The sequence below is a fragment of the Bubalus kerabau genome, chromosome 7 (genome assembly GCF_029407905.1).
Source record: "Bubalus kerabau isolate K-KA32 ecotype Philippines breed swamp buffalo chromosome 7, PCC_UOA_SB_1v2, whole genome shotgun sequence".
Lineage (NCBI taxonomy): Eukaryota > Metazoa > Chordata > Mammalia > Artiodactyla > Bovidae > Bubalus > Bubalus kerabau.
The window spans coordinates 68,878,702-68,899,539 of record NC_073630.1 but is presented as its reverse complement, the minus strand read 5'-3'; the positions used below and the strand labels follow the sequence as shown (position 1 = coordinate 68,899,539).

At 37.4% G+C, this 20,838-nt stretch overlaps 1 protein-coding gene across 1 annotated transcript in view; it reads left to right on the top strand.

Moving 5' to 3' along the window:
• The first annotated feature begins 2,336 nt into the window (after window positions 1–2,336).
• Window positions 2,337–20,838, top strand: part of GABRG1 (gamma-aminobutyric acid type A receptor subunit gamma1) — an 87,751-nt gene continuing 69,249 nt past the window's right edge. Inside the window, exon 1 of the mRNA XM_055588468.1 lies at window positions 2,337–2,961. Within this exon, the coding sequence (XP_055444443.1) occupies window positions 2,858–2,961 (104 nt within the window). The 5' untranslated portion in view covers window positions 2,337–2,857. The remainder of the gene's footprint in view (window positions 2,962–20,838) is intronic.

Genomic DNA, 20,838 nt, shown 5'->3' with positions numbered 1-20,838 from the left:
GATAATATTAGGAAATCATCAGCTGCAAGGGAATCAGTCTACTCTTTCTATTTTTATACATAATGCAGGGCTTCTCATCTTTGGTACTATTGACCATTTGAACGCAGTAATTCTTTGCTGTGGGATGGCTCTCTTTTGCATTTTACAACGTGTAGTAGCAACTCTGGACTCTGCTCACTCAATGCCCATAGCTCATTCCGCCCTCCAAGCTGTGACAACCGAAGATGTCTCCAGACACTTATACATGTCTTATGAGGTAAAGATGCCCAGGTTTGGAAACCACGGCCTTAATGGAAGACAGAGAGTTTTGTCTAGACCCTATAGCAACTTCTGGCCTTCTAATCTAGATTTGTGTAAAACACCTAATCTGTTTCTCCATAAGGCTCTTCTATGACACACTATGGTTGGTTTGATGAGCACCGTTTTACTTCTTGGCTTTTTTCAGAGCTCACACTGTGTGTCATCCCCAACTCCCACTATGCGCACGCGCGCGCGCGCACACACACACACACACACACACACACACACACACACACACAACTGATTCAGTAAATCAAATGAGACAGACTGTCAGGGTCAAGACATGGCTGATATACAAAATCAGGTTCTGGAGGGCACAGATCCCTCTAACATAGTTTACAGGGAATTATAATTAACTATGACAGCAGAATAGGATCCCTTTCCCAGAAGACAAATGTTACAAAAAGGAAAAGAAAAATCAAAGAAAGAGACATAGAAATAAAAAGTCACATGACATTGTTTGAAAGAAAGGATTTAAATAAATTTGAAATATTTCAGCCCCAAATTGGCAAAAATGTGTATTTCAGAAAATACAGAAAATTTCCCAGTTTGGAAATTATTCCAGTCCTTTATCTTTTACAACAATAAACAATGTATAGTAGCCTAAGGATATATCCTTCAGCTTTCCTCTCCATTAATTTTTTGTAATGGCTCTCAGCATCTTTCAGTTATGCATTAGAACAATAAGAGTAAAATTTTTGATGGGAGAACTTTCAACTACCGTTGTATAAATATATGCAATATCATATTGTCAAATTGATATCATATTGATTATATGCAGAAAAGTTACCTAATCTTTGAAAAATGCAAAGAGCACCTAGACAAGTATTTGTTATTCACCACATACTTCTAATAAATTCATTCCTAAGTTTGCTGGCTAACCAGAGCAGTGAATGAGTGTGTGCACCCAATAAAACAGTTAAACAGCTATGCAAAGTGCATTCTTAATTGGCCAGAAAAACAACAACTACTACCCAGATTCCTTTTGAAATCAACCTTTAACTGTATTCAATTCTTCTCAAAATTTATTATAATGAAACTATTGTTATTCAAATTATTTAGTATGAGGTACCTTGACTAATGTGGTTTGATGAAAGAGAATAATGCTTAGTAATTAATGGGTAGAAGAAGAAAAATAAGCAAGTCAATACCTATATTCAGAGAAGACTAAAGAGATGGAGAACCAAAGAGGAGAAAAGCCCTTGTATTTCACTATCTGTTATTCTGGGCAAGAAAATATCTGTAACCTTGTTACCCCATCCAGTTCATTTTAAGTGATTTCAGAAGCTAGGGTAGCAACAGATACTCATACACAAACATTGTTACTTCTACCTTGAACTATTTGCTGGGGAGACAAATACTCTAAGGTAACTCCATGGTAAATTGCATTTCATCCTTGAATCTGGTCAGTTCCAGGTAGTTGTGAGATGATTAAGGACACAGCCAAAGGCTCCAACCCCACGGGTTTTGCGGGAAGCAGCGATCTGGGAGGGCATAGAGGAGGAAGATGGCTGGGCAGAGCGAGCCTGCTTCCACCGCCACCACTGTCAGCCTGTACAGTTGTTCAGGCTGCCAGAGGCTTTCTAGTTGCCATAGCAACTGTTGGGCTCTGCTGCAAACTCAAAGCAGAGCCTCTGAAGTTAGGTACCAAACACTGGAGCTCAACAAACGCAAAGGGGAGAACAAGGATTACACATGTATTCGATCTACAGCTCCTAGGACTGAAATAATCTCTCTAAAATCGGATTTTTGTTATGTTTTTGTAAAATGAGATAATTCTTGCCTGGTATTGTTCATTAGTATCATTTGGTGCCCAGAGCGAGGAGACAGCAAATCCTCTCACTTGTAACTGCAACGGAAGTAGGGTGGGTAGGAAACGTGATTACCAGGAATGCACCCAGCTGGCTCATTCACTCATACAGTTATATATCTCAATACCTCCCGAGAACATATTTGTGTGGGGCATTATGCCAGGTGCTGGGTCTGAAAAGTAATGAGACACCGCCCCTCGCAAAGTAACAACAGTAATTACCAAAATTAGCAGAACCTTCGCGAGCCTGGGGAAAACCAATTAGGCATGGCAAGCTCCCCACGGATCCCTCTTGGAAGACAGATTCAGAATCCAAACGCGGGAGAGGAAAGAGACTCCCGAAATAGAGTCGGTCAGGGGGGAAGGCTAGGGGAAAAGAAGGAAGCCGCCTTTCCCTAGGGAGAGAAATCTGTCAGAGCCACTCAACTGTTTCTCTGAGGCTGCCAGGGAGAAGAGGTTTGTTTTTCTTTTAGGAAGAAAAGAGCCCTTTTCCCTACTGGGCTCGATTTCTAGTAGGGGAAGCTCCGCCTCCTTGGGCTGTTGATTGGCCCAACTTTTTTTCAGCTAATTTCTACCAGCATCCTCTCGGTCTGATTGGCTCTCTTTGCTCAATTCCGCTGGGAGTCGCATCCTACCTGGTTGGGAGGTGTACAGCCTTTCCACCTTCTCCTTTCTGTACTCACCAGTCTACAGCTGAGGTGGGAGGAAAAGTCCTGGCTGGAGAACTAAGAGGAAAAAGCGATCCCCATGGGTTCTTGGAAAGCTCTTCTCTTCTCCCCTTTTCTTCTGTGGAATCAAAGGAGAGGGGTGAGGTTGATGTTCCTGTTACTGACCGTGCATCTGGGAAACTGGTGAGTAAAATCAAGGACTTCAAACTATTCTCTGGTATCTACCCACTCCCTCCTCGCTTCTCTTTAGAAATCATTCTGGGTTAAATAATTTGCTTTTCCCCGGGCACATTTGGGATATTTTACCATCAGTTTATTTTTTTTTTTTTTTATTAGACCTACTCATTTTCTGATAGAATGAAATGAGCCTATGTGTGAAGCACCGAAATTAGCTCAGTTGGTTTTGACTTGAAGCGCAGTGGAAACTAGTAAAGACTCAGTTACTGGAAGTAGGGAGGGGAGAAATGATTTTGTAACTGCATTTAGTGAATGAATGCCACTGTTGAACTTTCTGAATGATTCTTCATTTTAAAGACAAAGTTATTTTAGAAACTTGTTACACAGCATGGAATGTATGATGCTTTTCTATACACTAATATTGCTCTTTCCCTTATCTTTTCTTTTTTGTTATTCTAAAAAAATTAGCAAAGTTTTAGTCAAGAAAGATCATAAATATGGCTAAAAAAATCCATCAGGGTGGCAAGTGTGTTATATTTGTTAGAAATTAATTGTGCATAATTTATTGAGTCAGTTTTGAATGATTTTTATTTTAATTGGCTGTGTACAAGTAAATGAAAGTGTTATGTTGATGTGAATGTCCTGGATGCATGTGTGTGCACGCGCGCGCGTGTGTGTGTGTGTGTGTGTGTGTGTATGCGCATGTGTATGACAGAAAGGGAAGGAGGGGCAGTGTTTAGAACTCAAGAGTAAAATGTAATCACTATAGAGATGGAAACATGCCTTTATAACTACTTGCATCACTGCTAAAATTTATTATGATTATGATTATTTTTAGCATATAGCTAGAGTGCTTTTTTTTTTTGCCACTAATGGCCTTCAGAACTGTATTTTCTCTCCAAAAACAGAGAATAAAGTATGCTAAGTAATATGAGTCTTGCCAGAATATGTTTGACATTGTTTTTTAAATATTACGGTTTTAGTTTTCCCTTAGAAACGTAAATGTTCTGTATGGGCACAAACATATTATGTAATTAATAACTTCTTATATTTAAGTGTGTCATATTGGTTTATTTCTTTGAATCTATTATAAAATTATGAAAGATACCTTGGTAGGCCATATATCAGTGCTGTCCTGCATCTTCATAATAATGCAAATGAATCTGTGTTCTCATAAGTAAAAACAGATTTCCCAGTGGTTTTCTAAAATAGCAACCTGTATGCTCCTTTATCACTCCATGTGCAAGTTTCTTTTGCGACCTAATAGACAAGCTGCTTACTAAAGGGCATACTGTCTTTCTAAAGAGATGTTTGGTTTTAAATAATATATTTTCTTCTTGAGGATATTTGCATTATCAAGGTTCCAGAACTCTCTTTCAAGCTGCTCAGAAATAGAGAGTTTTGTGGTAGTGTAGACAGAGATGGACTCTGGTAGTCTGGAGACATGATTCTATGTGTCAAGAGTCCTTAATTTCTCTGAACACAGTGTCTTCATTTAGAAAATGAAGGAGAGTAGTAGATCATTTATGATTTCTTCAGGTTTTCATATACAATATGTCCAAGATTTGAACTGAAACAAAATAACTCAGTAGTCATGTCATTGGCTTTTCTTAGGAGTTTTCAAGAGGGAAATTTTAATTAGGAATGTCATGTGCATTTTTTGCCATTATGGATAAGTGAGAGAGAGACAAATGTGTTAACAGCTAAAGTAAATGAATTATTTTATCATAGTACCAAACAGAATATAAATTTTTCTGGCCAGTGAATAAATACATAGTAAAAAAAAAATAAAGGTATATGTTGCTGTTGTAATTAGCTCTTAGGGTCTTAATGATGAGAATGTATGTATTCACTTTTCAAAGTAGCTACAGTTGTGATGAACTTTTCATCCTTTTAATATTTAGTTGAAGATAATTGATGTAACCATGTATAAACCACTTATGTTCATATTTTATTCTTGCTTTCTCCTTTTTTGAGAGACCTTCCTAAAGCTAACCACAGATGGTTCTTTCTAAGAATTTTGATGTCTGATGCCAGTTTCTAAATTAAATCTTCAAAGTCACCTATTTTGGAATTTACCAAATTGGAAGCCATTGTTTTTTTTGTATCTAATCAGAGATAGTAGCTTGTTTCCTCATTAGTTTTCATCGAGAGTATAAAGAAGAGACATTTTATTGATTTTTATATTGCTGAATTATGAAAACTGATCCTGTTGTTGTAGCTAAAACCTGAAGTCACAGTTCCTGTGTTTTATTCTCAGTGAGGCTCTGTGGCATCTTGGCAAGTTGGTTAAATTTTCTCAAGCTTGAGTTGTCTTATTTGTAATGTTGAAAACAACCTCATTTTGATCAGACTTCGTAAAAGAATTGAAAAAGTGGTGTGAGATTTTGGCTGTTCTAAACTAATTCAGTGAGCTTTGACTAAGAAGTTATATTTTGAGAGAGCTCAAGGAAGAGAACTCATTTTTACTTTTAAAAACAATTTCTTAATCAATAATCCTACAGTATAGCAATCATTTGCCTAAATGACAATATTCAAGTATAATTGCTTTTAAAATATATTATTTTCAAATAATTTTAGTAATATATTTTGTGAAGATGATAATACATGGTTTTTCTTTAGACATTTAGATTTTTTGCTTCATTCTCTAATAAAATATGGGTGCAAACTTACAGGCAAAATGACTAATAATGTTCTATAACAATTAGACATTTTAAGAAGAAATGAGAGACAAAATAATTTTGAAGCTAAAATGCAAATGCATTATTAATAAATCCCCTGTTTATAGAGTCTTTCAAGTATACTCTTCTTCCCTTTTATCCCATTATATACTATGAGACACATTTTTGGTTAAGCAACAAAAGGAAATGTCTGATTTTTCATTTAAAAATGGAATAGACAAATCTGGTGTTTTATATTTATATACAGGTGATTAAGATTTATCTAAGAAAATAATAATGACAATGGGGTCCCAAACAAGAGGAGGCAAGGCAGGGTGGAAAACTGAAAAAAAAAAAAAAAAAGGCTCTTGAGATATTATCAAAATATGATAAAATGACTGCCACAGGCCTCTAGAGATTAATTCACATATATGCATGCTACCAACTGAGAATCCTGGACCTGATCATTAGATATAACACTAGTTTCAGCTACACCCCTTCCCACTAGGGTCATTTCAGACAAATCTTTGAGGCAGAGTCCTCATTTGTGAAAAGCAGAAATGACATCTACGTTTCGAGCTTGTTTCAAGACCAAGAAAGAAAATTTGTGCAAAGTAATGTCACCTAAATTTTTAACTCAAATGACATAACAGATATTCTCAGAATCACAGTAACTCTAGAATTATTTATTCTAGTTAAAGTCAAGCTCCTTGAATTATTGTGCATTATTATTAAATATCTTACAATGAACTGAACTATGAAACTACTTTTCATATTATTAAATCTCTTTTGAATTAGAGATACCATAAAGCCATCAGAAGCGTCCCTGATGGCGGAGATGGTAAAGAATCCACCTGCATTTCGGGAGACTGGGTGGGGAAGATCCGCTGAAGAATGGAATGGCTATCCACTCCAATATTGTTACCTGGAGAATTCAACAGACAGAAGCCTGATGGGCTACAGTTCATGGGATCACAAAGTTGGATACTACTGAGTGACTAACACTTTTACACTTTCAGTTTTGAATTATGAGAAATATCAGTCTTTCATTCAACAAATATTTACTGAATACCGGCTATGTTCTACACAGTACAACTTGCTGGTTTACAGTGGTGAATAAACTAGACATGAGTACTAGCCATATGGAAAGTACTTGTGTCCAGTGTTTTAGATGAGTAATACTGTTATACTCACTGCTAAGGCTGTGATTTATGATATTACTCAAAGGGAAACATCTTGTAGTCAAAATAAGGAAATATACCTTAACTCCAAAGATAAACAGAGGAGTCTAAATTTTTAAGGTTCAGTTCAGTTCAGTTCAGTTGCTCAGTCATGTCTGACTATTTGCGACCCCATGAATCACAGCACTCCAGCCTCCCTGTCCATCACCAACTCTCGGAGTTCACTCAAACTCATGTCCATCGAGTCGGTGATGCCATCCAGCCATCTCATCCTCTGTCATCCCCTTTTCCTTCTGCCCCCAATCCCTCCCAGTATCAGAGTCTTTTCCAATGAGTCAACTCTTTGCATGAGGTGGCCAAAGTATTGGAGTTTCATAATGCTCAAAATTCTCCAAGCCAGGCTTCAGCAATGCATGAACCGTGAACTTCCAGATGTTCAAGCTGGTTTTAGAAAAGGCAGAGGAACCAGAGATCAAATTGCCAACATCTGCTGGATCATAAAAAGCAAGAGAGTCCCAGAAAAACATCTATTTCTGCTTTATTTACTATGCCAAAGCCTTTGACTCTGTGGACCACAATAAACTGTGGAAAATTCTGAAAGAGATGGGAATACCAGACCACTTGACCTGCCTCTTGAGAAACCTGTATGCAGGTCAGGAAGCAACAGTTAGAACTGGACATGGAACAACAGACTGTTTCCAAATAGGAAAAGGAGTATGTCAAGGCTGTATATTGTCACCCTGCTTATTTTTTAAGGCTGGAGGGTACTAATAGAAAATATCACAGTCAAGGCAAGAAAATTAGAACACCATAAGATTACTCATTGACAATACCAGAAAACCATGGGGGAAATGTCTCCAAAATAAAGAGACATGTTCAACCTAGAATGTTACTTAGTGGAACTACAATCAAGCATGAAGGGAAAATAAAGATTAGATACCATTATTCTCCCAAATTTACAGATGGAAAAATCAGGGCACATCAATTTTTAGGAACTCATGAAAGATGCCAGATATCTCAGTGGTAAACAATCCTCCTGCAATGCTGCAGACATAGCATGGATCCTGTGTCTGAAAGATCCCCTGAAGGAGGAAATGGCAACCCACTCCGGTATTCTTGCTTGGAAAATCCCATGGAGAGAGAAGCCTGGCTAGCTACAGTCCATGGGTTCACAAAAGAGTTTAACACAACTACATAGCTAAATTCAGTTCAGTTCAGTTCACTTCAGTTCAGTCGCTTAGTCATGTCCAACTTTTTGCAACCCCATGGACTGCAGCACACCCTGCATCCATTCCCTGTCCATCACCAATTCCCAGAGCTTTCTCAGACTCATGTCCATCGAGTTGGTGAAGCCATCCAACCATCTCATCCTGTCATCCTCTTCTCCTGCCACCTTCAATCTTTCCCAGCATCAGAGTCTTTTCCAATGAATCAGTTCTTTGCATCAGGTGGACAAAGGATTGGAGTTTCAGCCTCAGCATCAGTCCTTCCAATGAATATTCAGGACTGATTTCCTTTAGGATTCACTGGTTGTATCTCCTTGAAGTCTAAGGGACTCTCAAACTTCTTCTTCAACACCACAGTTCAAAAGCATCAATTCTTCAGTGTTTAGCTTTCTTTATGGTCCATCTCTCACATCCATACATGACTACTGGAAAAACCATAGCTCTGACTGGATGGACCTTTGTTTGAAAAATAATGCCTTTGCTTTTTAATATGCTATCTAGGTTGGTCATAGTTTTTCTTCCAAGGAACAAGGGTCTTTTAATTTTGTGGTTGCAGTAACCATCTGCAGTGATTTGGGGGCCCCCCTAAATAATACAGAGTAGGCACTAAATAATACATAGAAATAAAGTGAAAGTCACTCAGTCGTGTCCGACTCTTTGCAGCCCCATGGACTGTATAGTCCATGGAATTCTTCAGACCAGGATACTGAAGTGGGTAGCCTATCCCTTCTCCAGGGGATCTTCCCAACCCAGGGATGAACCCAGGTCTCCCGTATTGCAGGCGGATTCTTTTTACCAACTGAGCTATCAGGGAAGCCCAAAATAATACATAGTAGAGCCACTAAATAAACAGCAGCAAAGATCATCTTGCTGATAATGCTGAATCCATGACTCAGATCCATGTGCTCTCTGCACAGAACCTGAATTTTTAATCACCTTTCCTCTAAGATTACAAATGCCATGTAAATCAAAGCCATTAACATAACTGTGGATGAGGAAAGCAAGGGATGGAGGGAAAGGATGAGGAAGGGAAAGTAGAGAAAAAGAGAGGAGCAGAGAGAAGAGAGGGGAGGAGACACTTGAGTGTGATTGAGAGAAGCACAGTAGGTACACTATCCACTGTGTACCTGACACATAATCTAGAATATTATGTGCAGTGCTGGATTAATTATTTTAGGGAAAAAAACTTCAACAAACTGGACTTCTTGATCTAGGAAAAAACCCCACTGGATAAAGAGTTAAAAGTGAGAATTTGGAATTCAGGAAACTTGTATTGAGGCATCTTATATTCTTAAGGATGCCAGAGAAAATCATGCTTGAATTTACTAATTATAGATGTTATAAACAATCCATAACTAAGTAGTGAAAGCTATGTGAAGACAGATTTTCATCCATACAAAAGTCTTCCAACAAAGTAATGGATGCCTTATCACTAGACTTTTAGCAGAAACTTGTTAGCAGGAGATGAAATCTATGGTTTTCTTCTTTTTAAATAGCTCAGGATCTAATTCTATCTGTACTAAAATAGTTTAGCCAACTGAAGCCCCATGTTTCAGGAAAGAGTCTTAGCTATTAATTTAGTAATCAGTTATTAAACATTAGCATTCATTCAACAAATATTTACTCAGTGCCTAATATTTATTAATCAGAGTCTGGGAACTGGGATACAGTGGTAAGCAAGACATAGTCTTTTAGTAATGTTTGTATATTTTAGACAGGACATATATGTGATAGTATATGTGCTGGGCAAAGAAGGCACAGCCCCAACCCCCGTGGACTTAAATTCTAGTAGTTAGTGTTGAGATGGTCTGTCAATATAAAAGCAAAAACAGTAAAATACTATAACTCTTCCTCAGAATTCTAGATGAGCTATAAGGAGGTATCAAGGAGACTGGCATCAGTTGCAACTCTAGGAAAAGACTAATATTCTTAGCTGTCATATGCATAAGTTCATATGACAGCGTTAGTGTTAGTAAAAAATATGCATAGAGAGAGAACATTATATTCTGTGGCCAGAGATATGGCCTCACATTTTGGTGAGCCTTTTGAAGACTATATTCCCAGGATATTCTTTACTTTGGTCATTTAATGTGTTTCATTAAAATGGCAATGCTTCCCTGACAGTTTAGTTGATAAAGAATCCGCTTATAACACAGGAGAACCTGGTTCAATTCCTGGGTGGGGAAGATCTGCTGGAGAAGGGATAGGCTACCCACTCTAGTATTCTTGGGCTTCCCTTATGGCTCAGCTGGTAAAGAATCTGCCCACAATGCAGGAGACCTGGGTTCTATCCCTGGGTAGGGAAGATACCCTGGAGAAGAGAAGGGCTACCCACTCCAGTATTCTGGCCTAGAAAATTCCATGGACTGTATAGTCCATGGGGTCACAAAGAGTTGGACACGACTGAGTGACTTTCACTTTCTAACATCCTGTTAAAATCTATATAATTTAGTTAAATAGTAAATTTCTGAACTGTAGGAATCCTTTTCTCCTAAATACAATCCATTTGGAGATTTAACATTTCTCCTTACTTTTAGACAAATATTTTGAGTAACACAGGGATATAGAAAGAAAGTTAACAAAGACTCTGAACTTCAACCTGTAGATGGATGGGCATATCAGAAGGCTTATGATTAGAAAATTAGGTTTAATATAAAATTTTAGCATTGTTGTGATCAGGGTATGATTAACTATAAGACTATTGAATCAAGGGTTCTGGAAAACAAGTTAATCTTTGGGTATGTTACTAGGACCATGATTCGTGTTTGCAGAATTTGAGAACTGCTTTAATAAAGGCACATCATTCACCTCTCAGTCATCTTGCTATTGCTGCTGCTAAGTCGCTTGGGTTGTGTCCGATTCTGTACTACCCCATAGACGGCAGCCCACCAGGCTCCCCTGTCCCTGGGATTCTCCAGGAAGAACACTGGAGTGGGTTGCCATTTCCTTCTCCAATGCATGGAAGTGAAAAGTGAAAGTGAAGTCGCTCAGTCATGTCTGACTCTTAGTGACCCCATGGACTGCAGCCTACCAGGCTCCTCCATCCATGGGATTTTCCAGGCAAGAGTACTGGAGTGGGGTGCCATTGCCTTCTCTGTCAGTCATCCTAGATGTGTAGAACTATCAGAATAATTTTCCAACACATGTAGTAGAGGGTTTTGAACAAGGATTACTTTTATACTAAAGAGTCATATTGACTGAAACAAGGTAGCTCTATTGGTTAGATTAAGTTTTAATCAGACATCTGTGTTCTTTAAACTGATTTCTTACTCTGTGCAGGTGACTTATGAGTGTACATTTGTTCCTGTCATTTCCTTAGTAACAATTCTTTCTGAAAACCTTCAGATTGTCATAACTGTAGTTGATGAGAGTGTTTTGTTGTTTCTGTTCTACTCATTTGTATTCTCTCCCTTTTAAAGTGAAAGTTCTGAGAAGATACTTATGTCAGTGAAAATATTTTACCTCTTATTTTACGATCTCAAGACTCAGGAAAAAGTATACCTTTTTGCATTCAGAAGAACAAATTCCCATTTATTTCTTCCATTTAAAGATCTTTTCATATCTTTTATAGTTTAATAACCTCAATATTATGCCTCAATTTTGCAAAAATTTTAGCAGCCTTATATAATTTATCTGAGCATCAAAGTCTTAGAGAATGTGAATGTCATGAAGAGTTATATTGTTTCTAAGTCTAATTTATGTTATGTTGTGTTCTATGAATATAAAATGAAATAATGAAAAATTTGGTGTTCATTCTAATATACTTTCAATCCAGCAGTAATTTTTTAATAGACTGAAGAAAATTATGGTTTATTTTCCTTCCTCAAAAAAATATTCACTTGGAAACAGGCTCAAAAAACATTTATAATCCCCCCTAAATATTATTCTTTGGAATCATGGTTTACAATTTTACAAACTCTGTTTCAAGAAAATAGAATTGGTGTGTCAAACAAAGCAAATAAAAAATCCAAAAACTTGCATAAAACATTGTTTTATTATTAGTATTTTTGGATCAATCACTAAACCATGAGAATTTCATAACTATGAGCAAAGATGTTAAGAAAAAATAAGCTGCTTTATTTTGTAATTTTCTCTTTTTGTTCTCTTTCTAAATATATGTCACTATACTAATTAATTTTTTAAAAATATATTCTGATATGAGTCTTTCCCTTTTCTTATTAACTATTATAACTCTACATTCCTATATCTAGTCTAATCAGATCAAATTATGTTCTACTAGATTTAGGAATTTGTTATACTCCTTTTTGAAACTAAGAATGAAGCACTGTGTGCCCAAGCAATCTCTATGGTCATTAATTTGTTAACCTTAATGTAGTTTGACAGATTCTATGTATCCTACTTTATCAAGAAAGTCACATAAAGTTCACAGTGTATGAAGATATCATATTTTATTTTTTCTTCTAGACTAATATTCCACATCTCAAATTGTAGAATCATTAATATTTAATCCAATTTCTATTCTATTCTGTGGACATAAAATATTTTAAGGTTTTTTCCACAGATAATTAGAATTTATTTTTCTTTATTTTCTTAAATAATTTAAATAATCTCTTAGTGATATACATATATGTTGCTGCTGCTGCTGCTAAGTCACTTCAGTCGTGTCTGACTCTGTGCAACCCCATAGACAGCAGCCCACCAGGCTCCTCTGTCGCTGGGATTCTCCAGGCAAGAATACTGGAGTGGGTTGCCATTTCCTTCTCCTATATGTTGTTGAAGTACATGGGAAAAATAAAACTTTTTTCCCTAGTGTCATAATGTTTTTGACCATGTAATGTTAATAATAATAGAATAATACTTATTACGTTTCTACTTATCAAAATTACTTAGCCATTTAAAGCCTATGCCTCCAGATTTTTCTGTAAGTTTAAACAAGTATGTGTATACACATTTGTGTGTACATTTTTTGTACAAATGAAATCTAACACTTGTTTTTGTCACACAACTAATATCAAAGGTATTTTTCTAGATTTATATATATACTTAGTTGTTGTTGTTGTTCAGAAGCCCATTCTGAATTTTTGCAGCCCCATGGATTTCAGCATGCCAGGCCTCCCTGTCCCTCACCATCTCCCAAAATTTGCCCAAATTCATGTCCATTGCATCGGTGATTCCATCCAGCCATCTCATCCTCTGATACCATCTTCTCTGTCTGTACTCAATCTTTCCCAGCATCAGGAACCTTTCCAATTGGTCAGGTGTTTGCATCAGATGACCAAAATACTGGAATTTCATCTTCAGCATCAGTCCTTCCAATGAGTATTCAGGGTTGATTTCCCTTAAGATTGACTGATTTGATCTCCTTGCTGTCAAAGGGACTCTCAAGAGTCTTCTCCAGCACCATAGTTCAAAGGCATCAATTTTTCATTGCTCTGCCTTCTTTACTGTCCAGCTTTCACAACCATACATGACCACTGGGAAGACCATAGCCTTGACTACAGTCTTTGTCGGCAGAGTAATGTCTCTGCTTTTCAACACACTGTCTAGGTTTGTCATAGCTTTCCTGTCAAGAAGAAAATGTCTTCTGATTTCATGGCTGCAGTCACCATTCACAGTGATTTTAGAGCCCAGGAAAAGGAAATCTGTCACTACTTCCACCTTTTCCCCCTCTATTTGCCATGAAGTAAGAGACACTTGCTCCTTGGAAGGAAAGTTATGACCAACCTAGATAGCATATTAAAAAGCAGAGACATTACTTTGCCAACAAAGGTCCGTCTAGTCAAGGCTATGGTTTTTCCAGTGGCCATGTATGGATGTGAGAGTTGGACTGTGAAGAAAGCTGAGTGCTGAAGAATTGATGCTTTTAAACTGTGGTGTTGGAGAAGACTCTTGAGAGTCCCTTGGACTGCAAGGAGATCCAACCAGTCCATTCTGAAGGAGATCAGCCCTGGGATTTCTTTGGAAGGACTGATGCTAAAGCTGAAACTCTGGTACTTTGGCCACCTCATGCGAAAAGTTGACTCATTGGAAAAGACCCTGATGCTGGGAGGGATTGGGGGCAGGAGGAGAAGGGGACAACAGAGGATGAGATGGCTGGATGGCATCACTGACTCGATGGACGTGAGTGTGAGTGAACTCTGGGAGTTGGTGATGGACAGGGAGGCCTGGCGTGCTGCGATTCATGTGGTTGCAAACAGTTGGATACAACTGAGTGACTGAACTGAACTGACTGAAGTGAATCACAGCCAGATGCTGTGATCTTAATTTTTTTAATATTTAGTTTTAAGCTAGCTCTTTTGCTCTCCTCCTTCACCTTTATCAAGAGGCTTTTTAGTTCCTTTTCACTGTTTACATACTAACTGAATAAATTATGATACTTCTGTAACATAGAATACCACATCATCATTAAAAGGAGGGACTAAGTATCTCAGTTCAGTTCAGTTGCTTAGTCGTGTCCCAACTTTTTGTGACCCTGTGGACTGCAGCACCTCAGCTTTCCTGTCCAGCACCAACTCCTGGAGCTTTCTCAAACTCATGTCCATTGAGGCAGTGATGCCATCCAACCATCTCATCCTTTGTCATCCCCTTCTCCTCCTGCCTTCAATCTTTCCCAGCTTCAGAGTTTTTTCAATGAATCACTTCTTTGCATCAGGTGGCCAAAGTGTTGGAGTTTCAGCTTCACCATCAATCCTTCCAATCACTATTTAGGACTGATTTCTTTTAGGATTGAATAGTTTGGTCTCTTGCAGTCCAAGAGACTCTCAAGAGTCTTCTCCAACACCACAGTTCAAAAGCATCAATTCTTTGGTGCTCAGCTTTCTTTACGGTCCAACTCTCACATCCATACATGACCACTGGAAAAACCATAGCCTCGACTAGACAGACCTTTGTTGGCAGAGTAATGTCTCTGCTTTTTAATATGCTGTCTAGGTTGGTCCTAGTTTTTCTTCCAGGGAACATGGCTTTTTTATTACTGTGTTCATATATACACATGTGCTTGCATGTGTGTTGTCACTTTAGTCATGTTTGACTCCATGCATCCAACCCTATGCACTGTTGCCTGCACAGGTTCCTCTGTCCATGGGATTCTCGTGTTTTAATTTTATTACTTCATCAGTGTTTCCAAGTTACCCAATTTATTCTATTAAAGTAGTTTATTCTATTTATGGCATCATCAACTCAATGGACATGAGTTTGAGGAAACTCCAGGAGATAGTGAAGGATGGGGAAACCTGGTGTGCTTCAGTCCATGTGGTCACAAAGAGTCAAACATGACTGAGTGACTGAACAGAAATGGTTATAAAAATGCCATTTATCTATATTATTGCTGGTACTGAATATACGAGTACCAAAACTTTTAATGTTTTGCCAGTGTTATGGCTAAAATTTGCCATAGTTTAAACTTATTTTCCCTTGCTACCAGTAAATATTAGCATAATTTCATATATTTATTAGTCTTCTCTTCCCTTTGAAATTCCTGTACAAGTTATGTTGTAAATATCTTTGTTTTTATCCTTCGTCTCTAGTTTTTGTCTGAATTCTGTCTAATGTCCTCCATAATTTATTATTTTTTTTTGTCAGTTTTTTTATTCTCCTGGTTTGACAACATGTTGTGTAGAAAGAACTCCTTACCCCAAAAAGTTAGAAAATAAATATTTTTGATATTTTCTTTAATTGTTTTATACTTTATTATATTTTGATCTTTAGTATGCATGCTGAGTCGCTTCAGTTGCTTCTGACTCTTTGCAACCCCATGGACTATAGCCCTCCAGGCCCCTCTGTCTATGGGATTTCCCAGGCAAGACTACTGGAATGGGTTGCCATTTCCTTCTACAGGGATCTTCCAGATCCAGGGATCTAACCACATCTCTTGTTTCTCCTGCATTGGCAGGCGGGTGCTTTACCACTAGCTCCACCTGGGTATATTAGTAATTTATTATGTAAGTAGTAATTTATTTTTTCTAAATGTTTTAACAGGCATTTACTGAATTATTCATGCTCTCATTTCTAAGCTGACTAGTCACATTTATCATATACTGAATTTCTGGACATTTGGTATATCACTTTGAATGTTTGATTTCGTTGTCACTGATTTCTTTATGTATTATCACAATATGGTTTTGATTACAGTAACTTTACTATTTTTCTCTTTATTCTGGCAAGGCAAATTTCATCTCACAATATATTTTTCAAAAATTTCTTGTAATCCTCATATTGAGGATTAATTACAGTATAAGATTTTAACATTTTACATAGGAAGCTTTCTTTGTGTTAATTTATTTTTAATTGAAGGTTAATTGCTTTACAATATTGGTTTAGTTTCTGCAATATGTCAACAAAAATTTTAAAATATAGATTTCTTAGATTTATAAACTATTTTGAGAATTATATATTAATATGACTGTTTTATAGCCAAAATATTTGCTTTGCATTTATTTTTTCTATTCTTATATGCTTCAATTAGTTTTTTAGTTTCCTCACATAAGATGTACACCTTTTTTGCTATATTTTTGTAACTGTTTTTTAGATTGTATTGCATTGTTTTTTCTGAACTTTATGATAGATTAGTACTAGGATGAGAAAGCTACTGTGTTTTTAAAATTAATTTTATATTAGGTAAAAATTACAATAATGTATGCAGGTCAAGAAGCAACAGTTAGAACTGGACATGGAACCGCAGACTGTTTCCAAATCAGGAAAGGAATACATCAGGTTGTATATTATCACCCTGCTTATTTAACATATATGCAGAGTGCATCATGTGAAATGCTGGCCTGGAAAAAGCACAAGCTGAATCAAGATTTCTGGGAAAAATATCAATAACCTCAGATATGCAGATGACACCCTTATGGCAAGAAGCAAAGAAGAACTAAAGAGCCTCTTAATGAAAGTGAAAGAGGAGAGTGAAAAGGTTGGCTTAAAACTCAACATTCAGAAAACTAAGATCATGGCATCCAGTCCCATCACTTCATGGCAAATAGATGGGGAAACAGTGGAAAGAGTGACAGACTTTATTTTTGGGGACTCCAAAATCACTGTAGATGGTGACTGCAGCCATGAAATTAAAAGATGCTTGCTCCATGGAAGCAAAGCTATGACCAACCTAGACAGCATATTAAAAAGCAGAGACATTTTTTATTGCTTTACCAACAAAAGTCCATCTAATCAAAGCTATGGTTTTTCCAGTAGTCATGTATGGATGTGAGAGGTGGACTACAAAGAAAGCTGAGCACCAAAGAATTGATGCTTTTGAACTGTGGTGTTGCAGGAGACTCTTGAGAGTCCCTTGGACTGCAAGGAGGTCCAACCAGTCAACCCTAAAGGAAACCAGTCCTGAATATTTATTGGAAGGACTGATGCTGAACCTGAAACTCCAATACTTTGGACACCTGATGCAAAGAACCGACTCATTGGAAAAGACCCTGATGCTGGGAAAGATTGAACGCAGGTGGAGAAGGGGACGACAGAGGATGAAATGGTTGAATGGCATCACCGACATGGTAGACATGAGTTTGAGTAAGCTCCGGGAGTTGGTGCTGGACTGGGAAGCCTGGTGTGCTGCAGTCCATGGGGTCGCAAAGTGTCGGACATGACTGAGTGACTGTACTGAACTGAACAATAATGAATTATCTGATTAAGGCCAATGTTTACAGTTCTTAGTTGTTTATTTTCTTTATTCACTATAATTTTACCTATGAACATCAAGAAGATTTCTAATATTCTTTACATTATTATTCATTTATTTAGTGAATTTTTTTTTTATTGTGCACATTAAATGTCAGGCTAAGCAACAATGTTTTCATATTGAAAATCTTAGCCCCGGCTTTCAAGGAGCTTATAGAACACCATAAACAAATAAAGTAGTTGAATAAGATGCAGTGTGATTAATTTATGGTAGAGTTAAGCACTGAATAGACTGAAAGCACAGGGTGGAACACACTTACTTAATACTCTAGGCATGCTTCCCTTCTCCCTCTTCAGATTTCCAAAGCATTCCTCTCTAGTGCCTTAAATGATGGGTCCCAAATTCGTTTGTGCTTATTAGATAATCACAGAATTGAGTGGACTATCATTTCACCTCTGAAGGTTCAAATCTGTAACATTGTTATCTATCACTCTTACTTATTTTGCTTCCCTACCAACATTTATGAACAATGAAAATGAGTCAGCATCAGTACCCTACAAAGAACTCTATAATAAAGAAATAAGTGGTGAGAATATAAAGGTAAAAAGAAGAAAAATAATTGAATTTTTAAAATTGTATTTTCTCTGACTTTTAAATTAAAATCAGTGCCTATAAATACTCTTTAAAAGTTAGCTCCTGTAAGCTTTGACTTTAAGATATAGTCTACTTAGAAGCATTAGAACATTATATTTCTTCCCTGGAATCTGTCAGTTGACTTATGGAAATGTATCTGATGTTTATAAAAAAACACTAATTTGTCATGAGCAACAGTTTACCGATGAGGCCTGGCTTTTGAGTTTCATCTGCACTGTCTTAACAGATTAATGGAAGGGTCTTCCTCAGATGTCAGAACAAGGACACCTGCATTGAAGTCAACTTTATATGAACTATATACAGGGTGGCTATACAATTTATAATTCAAATTAGGCTTTCTTTGAGTAAAAGAGGGTACTAAATATAATTATTCTAGGACAACAGGTATAAATCAAGATTGTCCTGGGCAAATCTTGATGAATGTTTACCCTATTTATGAAAAATTATATTGATTGATTGACTTTTTATATATATATATATATTTCTAGCTGTAGAGATGAACTCTTTCATGATTATATGCATTAGCATATCTTGTCTATACTTATCTCTTAGTTATCATAAGTTTAAACTTTTACTTATTGTATTAGGAAGAGTAATATACTCATTAAAGTATTTTTACATCGAATAATTTACTATGTATTTACTATAATCAGACTTGTAAATGTATTAAAATAGCTTAGTAAGACATAAATACAGACTGATTCTTTACCAACTGAGCGACAGGGAAGCCCAAAAATACTGGAGTGGGTAGCCTATCCCTTCTCAGTGGATCTTCCCAATCCAGGAATCAAAACAGGGTCTCCTGCATTGCAGGTGGATTCTTTACCAACTGAGCTGTCAGGGAAGCCCAATATTGATGCAGGTGACTCAAAAAACTTTCTTTAGTATCTGATCACAAGGGTCAATTAAGGAATATGAGAAGCAAAAGCCTCAGAGAAGCAGATGCCAAGATGGGATTAGACATGTAAGAGATTTTTGAGAGAAATGCCCAGCAGGGTAAAGGAGAGAAAGTAGAAATAAGCAGAGAGAGCCTTCAGATAATAATGGAGATCTGACCCCTATGAAAGTATAGGGCAAAGAAGATGTTTGATTCAAAAGAGTCTCAGAATAGAATGCCCTCTCAACAAACTTTAGTCAGGCCTTCTGGATTCATCCAGCCATAGCTGCCCTGTAGAGAGGTCCCTCGTCCTGCAGGAATGGGTCTGTACTACCATTGCCACTGCCGTTGCCGTTGCTAAGTCGCTTTAGTCGTGTTCGACTCTGTGCGACCCCATAGACGGCAGCCCACCAGGCTCCCCCGTCCCTGGGATTCTCCAGGCAAGAACACTGGAATGGGTTGCCATTTCCTTCTCCAATGAATGAAAGTGAAAAGTGAAAGTGAAGTCGCTCAATCGTGTCCGACTCTTCGTGACCCTATGGACTGCAGTCCACCAGGCTCTTCTGTCCATGGGATTTTCCAGGCAAGAGTACTGGAGTGGGGTGCCATTGCCTTCTCCAACCATTGCCACAGTGTGGAGTTATTGCCTGAAAGCTGCCCAGGGGAGCTTGGATCTGGTGCAGACACAGTGCTGGTCCAGAGAACTGGCACCTGGGCTGTCAGTAAACCATATTCCCATCCCAGGAAAGCCGAGTGGCAACATTTTAGGGCTGCCATATTCATTTTCCTGGTAGAGTATAAAGCTCTACTTCTCTTCATAAAAGCCTCTATTTAATTATTTAATTTTTATGATTAGAAATTTATTTCAGGGCATTATCTGGTATATAGGAAGAGGCAGTTCATTTTTAGGTAGGTATTAATGTCAAATGAACTGCTTTTCATGTATTTATATTACAAAATTATAGCCACATACTATTAATATACAGAAAAAATTAAATTTTCTATAGCTCCATGAGTATAGAACACTTAATATATTCATTATGCTACTTTCTTGTTAAATATTTTAGTTATTTTATACCTAGGGTTTGATAAAAGCAAATTATTATGTGTTACTTTGTATATAACATTCAATTATGAAACTAATTTTATATTTTTACAAGACACTTCACAATCACCAATTGAATGGATAAATCCATTAGACGCTATAGGCATATAATAATTTACTTAAACATGATCTTACTGTTTAAAGTTTGTGCTACTACACATAACACTGTGATAAGCATCTTTGTATATAATGGTTTTCTGTATTGTTTGAATGTGCTGTGCTGTGCTTAGTTGCTCAGTCATGTCTGACTCTTTGAGACACCACGGACTGTAACCTCCCAAGCTCCCCTGTCCATGGGGATTCTCCAGGCAAGAATACTGGAGTGGGTTGCCATGCTCTCCTCCAGGGGATCTTCTTGACCGAGGGATTGAACCTAGATCTCTTGCGTTACAGGTGGATTTTTACTGTCTGAGCCACAGGGAAGCCCAAGAATACCGCAGTGCATTGCAGGCAGATTCTCTACCAGCTGACCTACCACAGAAGCCCAATTGTTTGAATAATTATCTCCTTTAATAGAAAATAATGTCATTTAGGGGTTTCCCTGGTGGATCAGTGATAAAGAATCTTCCTGCCAGTGTGGGAGACTCGGGTTCG